We start from the raw sequence: 14,549 nt of genomic DNA on the forward strand, positions 1-14,549 counted from the left end.
TGAAAATTGGGCTTAAGTAAAATGAAGATTGAATGGATAGAGCAGCAGTATTGATAGCTTAGATTGAGTAACCCCCTACCTACTCTTCCAAGGAGGAGATAAAAATCAATACTGGCTTTCTAATTAGACACCCTACTTACCTCAGTAACCATAGTTACTTTAACTTTTTCTTTTACTTAGTGGATAATAATTCAAATCCCCTGAATTTCATCCTTTTTTTTTTTTTTTTAATCCCAGGGATTTAACACAAGAGTACTTTACCACTGAGCCACTTCTCCCAACCTTTTTATTTTCCAGACAGTGTATTGTTAAATTGATTAGGGCCTCACTAAGTTGCTGAGGCTGACCTGGAACTTGGGATCCTCCTGCCTCAGCCCTTGGAGTTGCTGGGATTACAGGTGTGTACCATCACACCTGACCATAAACCACTTTTAAGAGTTGGCTATATTGTTTCTCTCTTAAAAAATGAGATTGTTGCCAGGCACATGCACATGCCTGTAATCCCAGAGGCTTGGGAGGCAGAGGCAGGAGGCTCACAAGTTCAAAGCCAGTCTTGGCAATGGTGAGGCATTAAACAACTTAGTGAGACCCTGTCTCTAAATAAAATACACAGTAGGTCTGGGGATGTGGCTTCAGGGGTTGAGTGTACCTGAGTTCATTCCCTGGTACCAAAAAAAGAAGATTGTTTGCATACTGTTCTGGAATCCCCCCCACCCACACACACACACACCCACACCTCACGCCCCTTTTCCAGTTAATACATTATGAACTTATTTTCCTTTCTAGTCAGCATACTTCATCTCATTTAAGAGCAGCACAGTGTACCATTGTGTGGTGTACCACGATCTACTTAACGTATATCCTATCAATAATTTAGCACATTCCAAATTTCTCTCCAAATCATAAGAACCTTATAAATAACATCCATTGCATATGTCCAGTTATTTGGGGGCATTTCAGAGAACTGTCAGAAAAACAGACTTTCTGTATCAAAGGGTCTTTTAAAGACTTGCCATTCTGACAGGTAAAATGATACCAGTGTTTCATTCGCATTTGAGTCTAAGATTGAGAATTTATTATTTATTGGCTGGCCATATGCATTTCCACCTTTGAGAAATGCCTGTGTGCTTTATCCACTGATATTATTTTAAAATTTTACTCACTATATTAAGTCTAAATGATGTACTGCAAATATCATCTCCTCCTACCGCCTTTATAAACTTTGCCGATGGTGTCTTTCTGTTCATTTTTTTTCTTGTGTGCTTTAACTTTAGTGTAACTCAAATTTTGGCTCTCCTCGAAGATTATTGAGATGAGATCTCTAATACAAGTGCTGTAATTTATTTCAAGGTGCAAGAGGAAAAGAGTTGGGAAGTGAAAGAAGAAAAGTCAATAAAGGGTGCCTTACCAAAATCAAGCTAGCTCCCACAATGAAAGGTGCTGACAGGGAAACTGAGGAATTGGGTAAAGCACTTGCTTCACGTAGCCAATCCCAAAAACCCAAATGCGGAGTGTTTTCTATGATAAAAGGATGCTGATTCATAGTGGGGTAGGGAGGGGGGAGTGTGGGAAGAATAGATGAACTCTAGATAGGGCAGAGGGGAGGGAGGAGAAGGGAGGCGGGGTATGGGGTTAGAAATGATGGTGGAATGTCATAGACATACATTATCCAAAGTACATGTTGGAAGAAGACATGAACTGGTGTGAACATACTTTGTATACAACCAGAGATATGAAAAATTGTGCTCTATGTGTGAAGTAGGAATTATAATGCATTCCGCTATCTCAAATTAAAAAATTAATTAAAAAATTGTCCTACCCAGATAACTGTTATTGAGACTGCTCTTGAAAAAGTGGTGCCAGTTGTTTATTGCTGTGTGGTGTAAATAACAACCACCATTTGTTGTTAGAACTTTTCTTAGATCTAGAGGCAGACTGGGGCTGGGCTCAGCTGAGTGGGTCTCTGATGATCATCTGAATGCTCTCTCACACTCACCTGCCTGGGCTGAGCACACCAAAGAGCTGAGGGGCAGAAAACCCTTGGCTGCTTAGGTTAAATTCTCAATCTTCATAGGGTCTAGCCACGAGGTGTCTGCTGTATTGGAAGCCTTTGGGGAAGCTAGACTTCTTATGTGATGAATGTGATGGTGAGGGTTTCCAAGGCACATAGAAAAAGAGACAGCTGCACATGCCAGGAGAAAACCATCTCTTCTTTTTCCAGCTTGGGAATTCACATGCTTCATCACTTTAAATGTAATTACTACCAGCCTGGGCGGGGGGTAGACTACCTCGAGGGGGGGGTGATTTCAAAGAATCTATGTTGTTAGACCACCTCACTTGCCTGTTGCCATGAGCAAAGGAGCCTTAGGGTGATAAAGGATGTGGCAAGGCACTGTGTTGGCCTCTGCTATAGGTTGTCAGGATAGGAAAGGCTCCCGAGCCCCAAACTGTAAAACTGTTAGTTTAAATTTCTTCTAATTTCTATTTAAAATTTTTAATGGTTTATAAACTATACTAATAATTAAAATAGTCTAGTAAGTGGTTCTTACTAGACTTTGATTTCGAGACTAGACTTTTGGGTTTCTTACTAGACTTTGGTTTCGAGACTTTGTTACAGGGCTGGGTATGTGGCTCAGTGATAGAGCACTTGCCTAGCATGCATAAGACCCTGGGTTCCTTCCCCAGCCCAGGTTAAAAAAAGAAAAGATCCCATTACACTCTTAATAACTTATTGCAGACCCCAGGAGATTTTGATTGTATGGTTAATAATTATTGATTTTTACTGTATTAAAAATTAAACATTAAAGTTTCTATAATTTAAAAATAGTAAACAGGAAATAGAATTTTCAATAAAAACAACTTTTCTAAAATTAAAAACTTAGAAGAATAGCACTGTTTTACATATTTGCAAATTGATTTAATGTCTGACTTATTAGAAAACAGCTGGACTTTCATCTCTGCTTCTGCGTTCAGTCTGTTGCCACATCACATCTGGTGTAGCCTTTAAAAACCTCATACAATTGTGAGAAAATGGGGGTAAAAATGGCAAATAGTGATTTAGATTGGTAGTTTGGGCCTTGTGCCCTCCCTGAGAGGGCCTTGGGAGAGCCGCCTCACCCTTCCCTGATGATGGAAATCCAGCTTTAGCTGAAAGTATTTTCAACCTCGACATCCAGCAAGGTGTGTATTGAAGGAAGTTACAGGGCCTGGACCTAGGATGCCTTAAGAAGGAGGATGCTGAGTGAGGACGAAGAAACAGCAGATTGCCAAAAGCAGGAAAGAAGTTCCAGGCCGATTGGGTGGTGTAGGAAATCGTTCTGAGATCCACTCATAATTAGGGTAATTAACCACAAGGAATCCAAATTAGAATTCTTTGAAAGCAAAAGGGCAATAAAAAACTGATATTACTGAAGGTTTTACCAAAAAAAAATATAATAATCAGAAGTTCACATCACACAATAAGTGAACAGAAATCACTGTGCAAGTTGGGCACAGGTAATCTCAGCAGTTTGGGAGGCTGAGGCAGGAAGATCGAAAGTTAAGAGCCAAAAGCCAGCCTCAACAACTTCAGCGAGGCCCTAAGCAACTCAGCAAGACAGTCTCTTCAAAAAATAAAGAGAGCCCAGGATGTGGCTCAGTAATTAAGCACCCTAGGTTAATCCCTGGCAATCCCCGCATAAACAAAAGCAAAAAACAACACTGCTAAAGTCTGATTCTTGTACACTAACACTTGTGTCATGTCCCATGTTTCCCACTGAACTTGTAGCCCCCCCTCCCCACCCCCAGTCTGAGTTGGCAACAATGTAGTATGGAAGCTGCCAAGGAGGTATGAATGAGAAACCTTAGCCAATGAAGCAAATTTCATAATCAAAGATACATTCTAAAATTTTGTCTCAGAATTGAGTAAAACCTAGTAAGTTCCTTTATAAGACTTTGTGTCTTTTAAATGCTTTCCTTGTGACACTGTTGCTTTGGGGGTTCAGCACTAAATGTGTGGAGGAAATGTTAGTGACTATACTATCTTATCTCTGAAAGCTTTTCCCCAATTGCCTCTCACATATCCACAATACAGATATCATCCTAATAGAAGAATTGGTTATGTCCTGTGAACTGGTAACTCTTAAGAACCAGAGACTAGTAATTTATTTCCCTTTACTCATTTGGATAGCAGTTTATATATACCAATGGAAGCATGCATCTTAAGAAGCTGGACTCAGTTCAGACTGGGGTGGATACCCGGCTCTGGATTATTTAGTGGGAGTGGAAGTCATTGTCACACCTGATTCTGCGCAGACACTATTTTCCTACCAAATTAAAATTATTCTAAGTCAGGCTTGTATAGTTTAGAGAGCTGTCGTTGGACCCAGTTTATCCTATATTCAAATGGTTTCCAAGACAGAAGGAATGCTGATCCTCTCATTCTCTATAATTATTCCTGTGCTTTCCTCTTCTTTCAGGCCCTCTAAGTGGAATTAGTTAGTCTTTTCATTGCTTGCTACCTACCCACACCACTGTACTGATAGGCCAGAAGTTAAAGCATGTTAAAGCTCAGTTTACCCAAAACTCAGACAATGTGGCCATCTGTAATGACCCCCTAATGTTCATGATGTTTAGATCTGCTCTTTGCCATCTTTGACATGAAGTATCTTGACTCTTTGCTTACTCATAAATGATCTTGAGAGTGGTTTTATTTTTAAAATCACGTCCTTATTCTATGAATACCTTTTTTTTTTCAAAATTGTAATGTAAATTTCCAAAGTGGATTATCACTACTTTCTAAAGGAGCCACACATACAGTAAAACTACAGTTGAATGACTGAGCAAGATCAAGCCATTATGGTGTCATAGTTATTTTACCTGATTTTAAAACATTGTTGCATAATCCTAAACAGTGGTACATATTTGTTTGATTAAATATTGTTAATTGTTGTTAATAGCAAGTTCTATAGTATCTGTGGGAAATTACTTCTCTCCAGAAACTTAAAATCTGGTGTACCCAAATGACTATGACATTGTAGTATATGCAGATTTGTTTTCTTTCTGGTTTGGAACAGATTTTAAAAGTGAACTCTACAGCTTTCTTAGGCCAGAAGTCAGCCTTGTATTTTTTACAAAAGATTAAATCAAAAATTCTTGTGGAGGGACTGAGGTGTAGGGCTCAGTGGGTGTGGTGCAAGTCCTGGATTATACTTTTCCCATTGTTTGGGGTGCTTGTACCACTTGTTTGGGCCCACTGTGTTCCATCATAACTCCCTAGATACACTGGGTCCTGTTGCTGTAAATTCTTCTGTGAGTACCAGCTTTGCTGGGGCCTATAGGTTGACCCTTGGTTTGGAAGTTCTTTGCAAGGGATAGTAATCTGAATGGTACATTCCCAGCAGTACAGAGTGTCTGTCTTCCTTTTTCTCCACCTTATATGAGGGTGCCTCTTAGTTAATTAGAACTATGGCACTTGAAAAACCACATCTCTAGCCTATTAGTCTCCTTAGTGGGGTTTTCTGATATTTGTTCTTTCTGGCACTCACTTCTAGGTTACAAGTGGTTACTGTTTAATGAAGAAGGGATGCTGAGGGCAAGATGTTAAATTTTTTAAAAAAATATATTTTTGTAGTTGTACATGGACAGCATGCATGCCTTTATTTTATTTTTTTCATTTTTATGTGGTGCTAAGGATAGAACCCAGTGCCCCACACATGCTAGGCAAATGCTCTGTCACTGAGCTACAGCCCAGGCCCTCTATTTATTATAAAAGTCTTCTGGATAAGCCAAATATAGAAGATCTCATGGAGCAACAGCTTTTACCCCCTGTAGATTTGGAGATCACTGTTGGGGAAGAGGATTTGTTGACTAACTTCATAGTTCATCATATTGTCTATGAATTTCTTAGCAAAAGAAGAATAAATAAAAATGCATTTTGAGTAGTATTCATCATAGGGAATATAGATTTGATTTTGAATCTCTTCCTATAAGCATTTTCTAAATTCTGTTTGATACTGATTTTTGCAGTCTTAATAGAATTGAATATTATCAGGGTTGACAAATTATAGCTGACTTCTCAAAACTCAGTTAAGAATGGTTTGGTGGCTCAAGCGGTAGCGCGCTCGCCTGGCATGCGTGCGGCCCGGGTTCGATCCTCAGCACCACATACAAACAAAGATGTTGTGTCCACCGAAAACTAAAAAATAAATTTTAAAAAATTCTCTCTCTCTCTCTTTAAAAAAAAAATATTTTTTTTAAAAAAAGAAGGGCTGCTTCTTAAAAAAAAAAAAAGAATGGTTTGGTGCCAGGTGTGGTGGCTCATACCTGCAATCCTGAGGTTGAGGCAGGAGGAGCACAAGTTTGAGGCCAGCTTCAGCAACTTACTGAGATGCTATCTAAAAATAAAAGGGGGTGGGGATGTAGCTCAGTGGTAGAGTGCCCCTGCATCCAATCCCCAGTACCAAAAAAAAAAAAAAAAAAAGATGTTGGTGGGGGGTGGTCTTATAATGCGATGGGCATTGGAGTCTGACAACAGGCTCAAACTGAAGCTCCCTTGCCTTTACTAACTTAAACTTGAGCAAAGTTTCTCGAAGGCATCATCCTTGGCACTACAGACAATTTAGGCTGAGGTGACTGCTGTTATAGAAGCTGTCAGATGATCTGTACCATATTTAGGAACATCCCTTAGCATCTTCTCTCCCATTATGTGATTCAAAATGACTGCCAAGTGTTCTGGTTACCTCTGATTGAGAACCACTGCTGTAAGACTACAGCTGAAATGGAGATTTAGGAGATTTTGTGATATGAATGGTACACTTCAAACAAGTGGCTAGTATTATCATAAATATTCTCCAAAGAAAGAAGATAGACCTGGAATAGCCAATCAGCAGTCTTTGCCACATCTTAATTTCTGGGGCTTGTAACTGGGATTTTTAGGTAGGTTGAAGAGAATTTAGAATTGAGTTGGTTTCAAGCCTATACTCTTTCTTGAAATATGACATACTTGAACTGTCCAGTTTTTCTCCACTGTCACTTCCTCTGCTTTCCTGCCTATTTCTAGCATGATGTGTCTTTTAGCCTCTCACCTTTCATCATTTTTTTTCTAACTATGAGAGCAGAAAACTAAGCCTTTAAAATTATATCTTTTAAAAAAAATCTAAAGTAGGGGCTTATGTGTGTGAAAGCAAAAGTCCTTTCTTCTAATAAACTGTTTAAATTGATTCAATAGAAAAATACATGGGGGGTGGGTACCAGGGATTGAACCCAGGGACCCTTAACTGAGCCCCAGTCCTTTATATTTAGAGACAGGGTCTTGCCAAGTTGTTTAGCGCCTCAATAAGTTGCTGAGACTGGCCTTGAACTCTTCTATCCTCCTGTCTCAGCCTCCCAGGCCACTGGGATTACAGGTGTGCACCAGTGCACCTAGATTAGAAACAAATTTGAAAAAAAAAAAAAAATTTTCTTTTTTAGTTGTAGATGGACCCAATACCTTTAGTTTGTTAAATATTTATTTTTTTATGTGGTGTTGAGGATCAAACCCAGTGCCTCACACATGCTAGGTGAGCACTCTATCACTGAGCCACAACCCTAGCCCAGAAACCCCAATTTTACAATTAGTTTGTTTCTCTGCCTCAGAATGTTCTTTAAAAGAAATCAGTGATACCATTTGAAAATTGAAATTGAGCTTTGATTTCTATTTAAATGGAAGAACAGCAGAGTTTGCTGTAGTAAATTAGTACTGATGATAGAAATGGGGGAGGACTCACAAACATTTTAAGACAAACCAGAATGAAGTTTAAATGTTACTTTGGAAACTTTTATATTGGAAAATTTTAAGCCAAACTAGGGAGCACATCAAATTCTAGTAAGACTGTTCTGATTAGAGTTTTTTACATTTGGTTTTATTAATTAGACCTTTTTTCTTTTGTACTGTTCAAATTCTGTTTAAAACCCTATGTGTTAAGGAAAAGTTAACTACCAGTTGGTAGTTTTTGGTTTTGTATAATCACCGACATAATGTTAATGAAGCACAAAATGGATACAGCTCTTGTCCAGTGGTAATTGGAAAGAAAATAGGTCTCTCGCGTCAGAACTGTCAGAGATGAGACTCCTTGTTGAGGTTCCTCAAATGGAAACCTATCTATCAACAGACTTTCCTGTCCAGGAAGAACTATGTTGTAACTTGTGACAGTCCCTGCTCCTCATGTTTACATGCCTATCTGAAGTCAGAAGCCATCATATAAATAAAATACTATGTCAGAAATAGAAATGACCATTTTTCTAAAATGTGTGCCATAGCAGTATTTGTTTTGACTAGAAGAAAAAAGAAACAACTGGTCGTTTTATTTATTTGTCTTTTTTTGCCTAGTATAAGAGCTTAATGTATTGTACCTTTATTTTATGTATTTATTTTTATGTGGTGCTGAGGATCAAATCCAAAGCCTTGCATGTGCTAGGCGAGTACTCTACCGCTGAGCCACAACCCCAGCCCTGTGTACTTTTATTTTTTTAAAAAATATATTTTTTAGTTGTAGATGGACAGAATACCTTTATTTTATTGTATTTGTTTTTATTTTTATGTAGTGCTGAGGATCGAACCCAGTGCTTCACCTATTCGAGGCAAGCGCTCTACCTCTGACCACACCCCCAGCCTCTATAAAGTGTTCTGGTTATAACCCTTAAATCTGTTTAAGAAAATTTGACAGGCATGACCAGTCTGTCTTCACCTTCTTATCCACAGCTTTGCACAAACTAATCACAGTTAAATTTTAGCATCTTCAAACAGGGACAAGTGGGTTAAAAATTATACTAATTGATATAAAACCAGTGATAGTTAAAGTAGTTGGCTATTTTTTAAAATTCATATTATACAAAACTGAGATGACCTAATTTCCAGCATCCCAGTCAAAATAAGTGCCCAGGCATAAGCTGCCAGGGTAGATTTCAGATAAAATTATGTGAAGTGTTTTTATTGTTGTTTGTTTTGTTTTGTGTTTGGAGCTCAAACTGCAGATTGATTAACTAAATTTGTTTCTCTAAAGTGTACTTCTTCAACCAGTGTTTGAAATTGAAGTTGAATTTCTTATTGTAGAACCCAAAGTATCTTCTGTTAAAAGAAGGCGTAGAAGGCTGTTAAAAGTATACTTTGCCGACCCAAACATGAGCCTCATCATCTTATTAAGAAATGGGTGGTATACAACCAAAGATATGAAAAACTGTGCTCTATATGTGTAATATGAATTGTAACTCATTCTGCTGTCATATATAGCAAATTTTTTAAAAATGGGCAGGGTACTTGAACAGACATTTTGTCCAAACAGCCTTACATAGATTCTCTTGTTCCCTGTTCTGACACTGGCCACCCTGATAGCTGTTAACACATGCCCTGCTCCATAGGTCATTGCTCACTTTCTAGACAAGTGCGTCCTAACTCTTTCAGTGAGAACTTTAAAGGGGGAAGCCAAAAATGTACAGCCCCTGTACATTTTTTATTTTTTTTTTTGTTCTCCTGATTAAAAAAAAAAAGTATATGACAAAAAGGTACCTGAATTTATCTAATAATGGTAAATGCCTAAAGATTTTTTTGTTCTTGTAACAATGCTTGGTCTTTTCAGTGGATTCTCAGCTCTTTTACCAGAACTACTCAGGGGCCCATATGTTAGCGATTCCCAATTACTGAATCTTCTTCAGGGCTTCTGTTAGGCATTTATGATTTCAACTACAGTTGATACTGTTTCACATAGTGTTTGTATTTCTTATAACCAATCTTTTTTCTCTTTTTGAAGCTTAACTTTTTTTTTATGTTTATTTAGTTGTAGATGAACACATAGTATCTTTATTTTTATGTGGTGCTGAGGATCGAACCCAGGGCCTCACACATGTGAGGCAAGCGATCTACCGATCTACTGCTGAGCCACAACCCCAGCCCTTGAAGCTTAACATTTTTTCCTTGTTATATAGTTATGTGGTGTACTTGATTCCTTAACTCCCTTTCTAGGCACTAAAAGCTTTCAGGAAATTTTATACACAAAACTGAAAGCAGGGTAAATTGCAAAGTAATGATCTTGATTTGGATTTCTAGATATGTATCAGGTGACAAACTATAAAATGTTAAGGCTCACAAGCATTCCTAACTGCCCTATTTTGAGTTATCTGTTCCCAAATGCAAACCACTATCTCAAAAAAAGCACTATAGGAAGCTTTTTAAATTCAGAGATTCTAGGCTGGGAGGGATCCAAGGAATCTTTATTTCAAAAGCCCCGTAGTTTATTTTGATGCTCAGTGAAATTTTTCTGTATAGTTTATAAAATCTGCTTATAATGGCATTGTTAAACTCCCCCCTCCCCCTAAATACTAAGGAGCCAGCAGAATTTGGGCCTAAGCTAACATGTCACCTAGGGTTAGGCTGATCTTTTTTTCTAGGCTGACTTCTTAGCATCATCAAGTTGGATATGAAGAAAATAGTAGGGGTCATCTTGGAATACAGTTAGTGGATTTTAGAGAGCTTTTCTGTACAAAGAAACCTTTGCCTTTAAGACTATATCATGAAATAGATAAGAGATTAGAAACAGAAATTTATTTCTCAGTTTCTGGAGGATAGAAATCTAAGATCAAGGCACTGGGAGCTTCAGTGTCTGGTAGTTAGTTTCCAGGTGGCTGTCTCTCACAGGACAGGGAGAGTTAGGGGTTTGTGTGTGTGTAGACTGAAACCACCCCCACTCATGACCTACTTTCATGACCTAATCTCCAGTAGCCCCCACCTCTTAATAACATCTCATTGTAGGTTAGGATCTCAACATATTGGAGGGAGGGGACACAAACATGAAAGCAAGCTTCTGATGACAGAGGACCAGTTTTAATCTCACTGGAGAGGATACAGCATGTTCCTAGAAGGAGAGGGCTGATTAAGAGCCTCAGTGTTGAAAATTATGGTCAGAGATAATGTAAAAGCAGGAAGTCACTTTAAAAAAAAACACAAAGATAAAAACTTGTTTTAGTTTGGATATATATTTAATAGTTCCTGGGTATACTATTATCCCTAAGATTTTTTAAGACCATACTGTTCGAGCCCATGGGGATATTAATTATCTGTGATCACTGAGTCTCTTGCTCTCATTCTCTCTCATTCCTGTGAAGCAGGTGGTGTAAAGCTAGGCTTAGGTTTAGTAACTTGCTCAAAGTCCCATGGTAAGTGCTCCAGTCAGTTTCTAAGCTCTTTCTGCCTATGGCCAGCTCAGTTTGGGCCCCATTCTCCCTCAAGATCGAAATGTCATTTTCTCATGTTTCTATTGTTTCTCCCACCCTAAATTTCAGACTGAAAGAAAAAAAAAAAAAAACCATAGACTAACAGGCTAGTACATGAGCATTCAACAACTGAGTGAATAAATCCAGTTTGTGCCACACACTTAGAAGAGCAGTTTGCCTTAGTTTTCAAGTCTTTCTAAGCACAGACCTTGTTTACCTGACACACATCATTCTTCAGGCAGCTGTTATGGTGAAGGTTGTAACTAGTCAGTCTACACCATTAACCGTGTTACAGCCATGCAATAGCAATTCCCAGTTGTTTTGTCTTTTTCTCTCAACACCACAATACTTCATTTCATGATTTGGACAGGAATGTTAAGCTCTTTGTAGATGTTAGAATTGGAGGGTAAAGTTTTTAAAAATTGTGTTAATGTACTTGATACAAAGCCTGCTGGAAGCCAATACAATGCTTTGGAAGTGTATTATGGTGAAACTCTGGTATAGCTGAGTGTATTTAATAGGTTGAATTAATGTTGCGACTATAATAGGGAAACTCAGTAGCAGAAATTAATGTATTACTGGATATTGTCATTTTCTTCCCATCTGGCAAAGTTTATAATGTAATTACAATAGTTTATTAGATTCTTTTGTTTTAATTGTGTGTAATATGTGTAGATTCCTTTTTAAAGTTAAGATAATTGAGATAAAGAGCAAGAAAGCACAGCTGCACCAGTTATTGGGTCATAAAATGAAACTTGTTGAAAATGGTCACAAGTAATGATGTAGCTCAGAGGAAAATCTTCAGTCATTTGCCACTAATTTAGCTTCTATGTAATCATGTCTTTTTTGTGTTTGTTTTAAGTACCTTTTTTGTGGGGAGGAGTACTAGGTTTGAACCCGGGGTACTTTACCTCTGGGCTCCACCCCAACCCTTTAATTTTTGAGACAGGGTCTTGCTTAGTTGCCCAGGCTAGCATTGAACTTGGAAATCCTCCTGCTTCAGCCTGCCGAGTTGCTGGATTATAGGCATGCCCCACCATGCCTGGCTGTTTTCATTTTCTTGTGTGACAAGGAGAGGTGTGAGAGTTGAGGGATGTTTCTTGCTTGGTGACAGCTAAGTGAACTTAGAATGGATTTAATATTCTTTTACATCCAATTTTTTTTTACTAATAGCTGATGGGTTTGTTGCAGTTTTATCAGATTGTTCCTGAAAGGCACAATTTTGTGAAGAAAATGAAAATATTTAAAAGGGAAGAGATATAGTGTAAAATTGGGATAATGCCACCACCTACTTATCTGGTATATATTACTTCACAGTGCTGGTCCCAAAGGTGATAACATCTATGAATGGAGATCAACCATTCTAGGGCCTCCAGGATCTGTGTATGAAGGTGGTGTATTTTTCCTCGATATCACTTTTACACCAGAGTATCCCTTCAAGCCTCCAAAGGTAAGAAATGGCCCTGATTTATGCTCAATATCTCTCATAATTCCTATGAGAATAAAATTTAATTACTGACAAAAACTATAGATTTTTATTATGTCCTAATGAACCTTAAGAATATTTGAGCATACCAAATACCACTTGGGTTTGCCTCATTTGCCAGAGACCATTTCTAAATTATGCCATTTCTGGTAACTTTGTTAGCAATCAATAATTGATTCCTTATTTTCCACCCCACAGAAACATTTCTTTACAATTAAAATAGTATGATGATACTTACACAGTCAAAAACTGAAACACTTAATCTTCTACCGAAGTTTTGGATTCTGTTTTTCTGTCATCTTTGGTCTCATTCACATCCTTACCTCTAGGCCTTTCTTTTTACACTAGTATAATTAAAAACTGCCTAACTCCCTCATGTCTATTATAACTACCCAATAGTCTCTGGTTCTCATCTGAACTGTCAGGAGAACATGTTGGGGAATGGGTAGAATGAATGCAAGAAAAGTTGGGTCTTTTTTTTTTTTTTTTTTTTTTTTTTTTTTTAATGGTGGTCACAGAGAATTTTTACATTTCAGGGTGCATTACAAAAATTAGGAAACCAAAGTAACTCATTACCGACTGCTCAGTTGTGGAAATATTAATAAATTCTGTCATTTAGGTAAATATACAGATCTGATATGCAGGTCAAAAAAGGGAAATATACTTCAAATTTTGTACTTTTTTGGGGGGGGTGTAGCCATTTTTTGCTAGTTTTTTTAAAAAATATATATTAGTTGTTGATAGATCTTTATTTTATTTATTTATATGTGGTGCTGAGAATTGAACCCAGTGCTTCACGCATGCCAGCCAAGAGTGCTACCACTGAGCCAAAGCCCCAGCCCCTGTTTGCTAGTTTTTAAAGCATTTATGATGACATAAGATTCTCAATATTTGATTCTGATGCTTGCTTTGAACTAGTGTAGTACTACCTTCTAACACAAGAGGTCAGCAAATAGCTGTTCAGACTTGGAAATGTTAATATTTAAAAGGTTAAAATTGCTACATGATTGAGGAAGTATTACATCTCCTTTGCTTTGGTCAGAAGTCATTACTTTAAAAGGAAATTCACAATTCAAGGTGGGATCAAATGAATGTTTTCTAGCCTCAGATTTATTAAGTCTTACCTGTCTTGTCAGCTTTAAACTATTATTCACTTTATTAACTGGAAATATAAAAGATTTTTAGTCTTACTGTTTTGAATATTGTTTGATACTTTCTTTTTTTTTTAGGTTACATTTCGAACAAGAATCTATCACTGTAATATTAATAGTCAAGGAGTTATTTGCTTGGATATATTGAAAGATAATTGGAGTCCAGCACTAACTATTTCTAAAGTTCTCCTTTCTATCTGCTCACTTCTTACAGACTGTAATCCTGGTAAGGTTAATATAATTGTTTTATTCTTCCTCATGTGAAAAATACTTGTTTTCCACATAAACCAAGATTTTCTAAAGGTGGGGTTTGTTTTTCTAAGAACTTTCAAAGGAAGCCTTAATCAGTAAAGTTCATTCCTCTTGTTAAAAAATGGAGCAACTGCAGCATTGATACCTCCTAGAAACAAGGTATTTGAGCTGACTTTACGCACAAAGTGCCCACCCTGAACTCTGGCCATACTGAGTATTGCCTCTCAATTTTGTTACTTAATGATTGCTGAATTGTGATTTTTGTTGAGACTTCATTTCATTTTAAAAGACTTTTTTTTTTTTTTTTTTTCCTGGCTAAGCCAAATGTAAGTCCAGGTTTTGACCTGACTCTTTCTAGGCAAATAGCAGTGTAGCAATAAATGGTGTTATACTGCAGTAGCCATGGGGACTTCACCATGTTCAGGGTGCTATGATGA

At 37.6% G+C, this 14,549-nt stretch overlaps 1 protein-coding gene across 4 annotated transcripts in view; it reads left to right on the top strand.

Moving 5' to 3' along the window:
* Nucleotides 1-14,549, top strand: part of Ube2e1 (ubiquitin conjugating enzyme E2 E1) — a 71,584-nt gene that overhangs the window by 56,154 nt on the left and 881 nt on the right. For all 4 annotated transcript variants that reach the window (XM_026406255.2, XM_077796240.1, XM_026406264.1 and 1 more), the window contains 2 exons: nt 12,541-12,673; nt 13,939-14,086. In XM_026406255.2, the coding sequence (XP_026262040.1) occupies nt 12,541-12,673; nt 13,939-14,086 (281 nt within the window). The remainder of the gene's footprint in view (nt 1-12,540; nt 12,674-13,938; nt 14,087-14,549) is intronic.

The sequence above is a fragment of the Urocitellus parryii genome, chromosome 3 (genome assembly GCF_045843805.1).
Source record: "Urocitellus parryii isolate mUroPar1 chromosome 3, mUroPar1.hap1, whole genome shotgun sequence".
Lineage (NCBI taxonomy): Eukaryota > Metazoa > Chordata > Mammalia > Rodentia > Sciuridae > Urocitellus > Urocitellus parryii.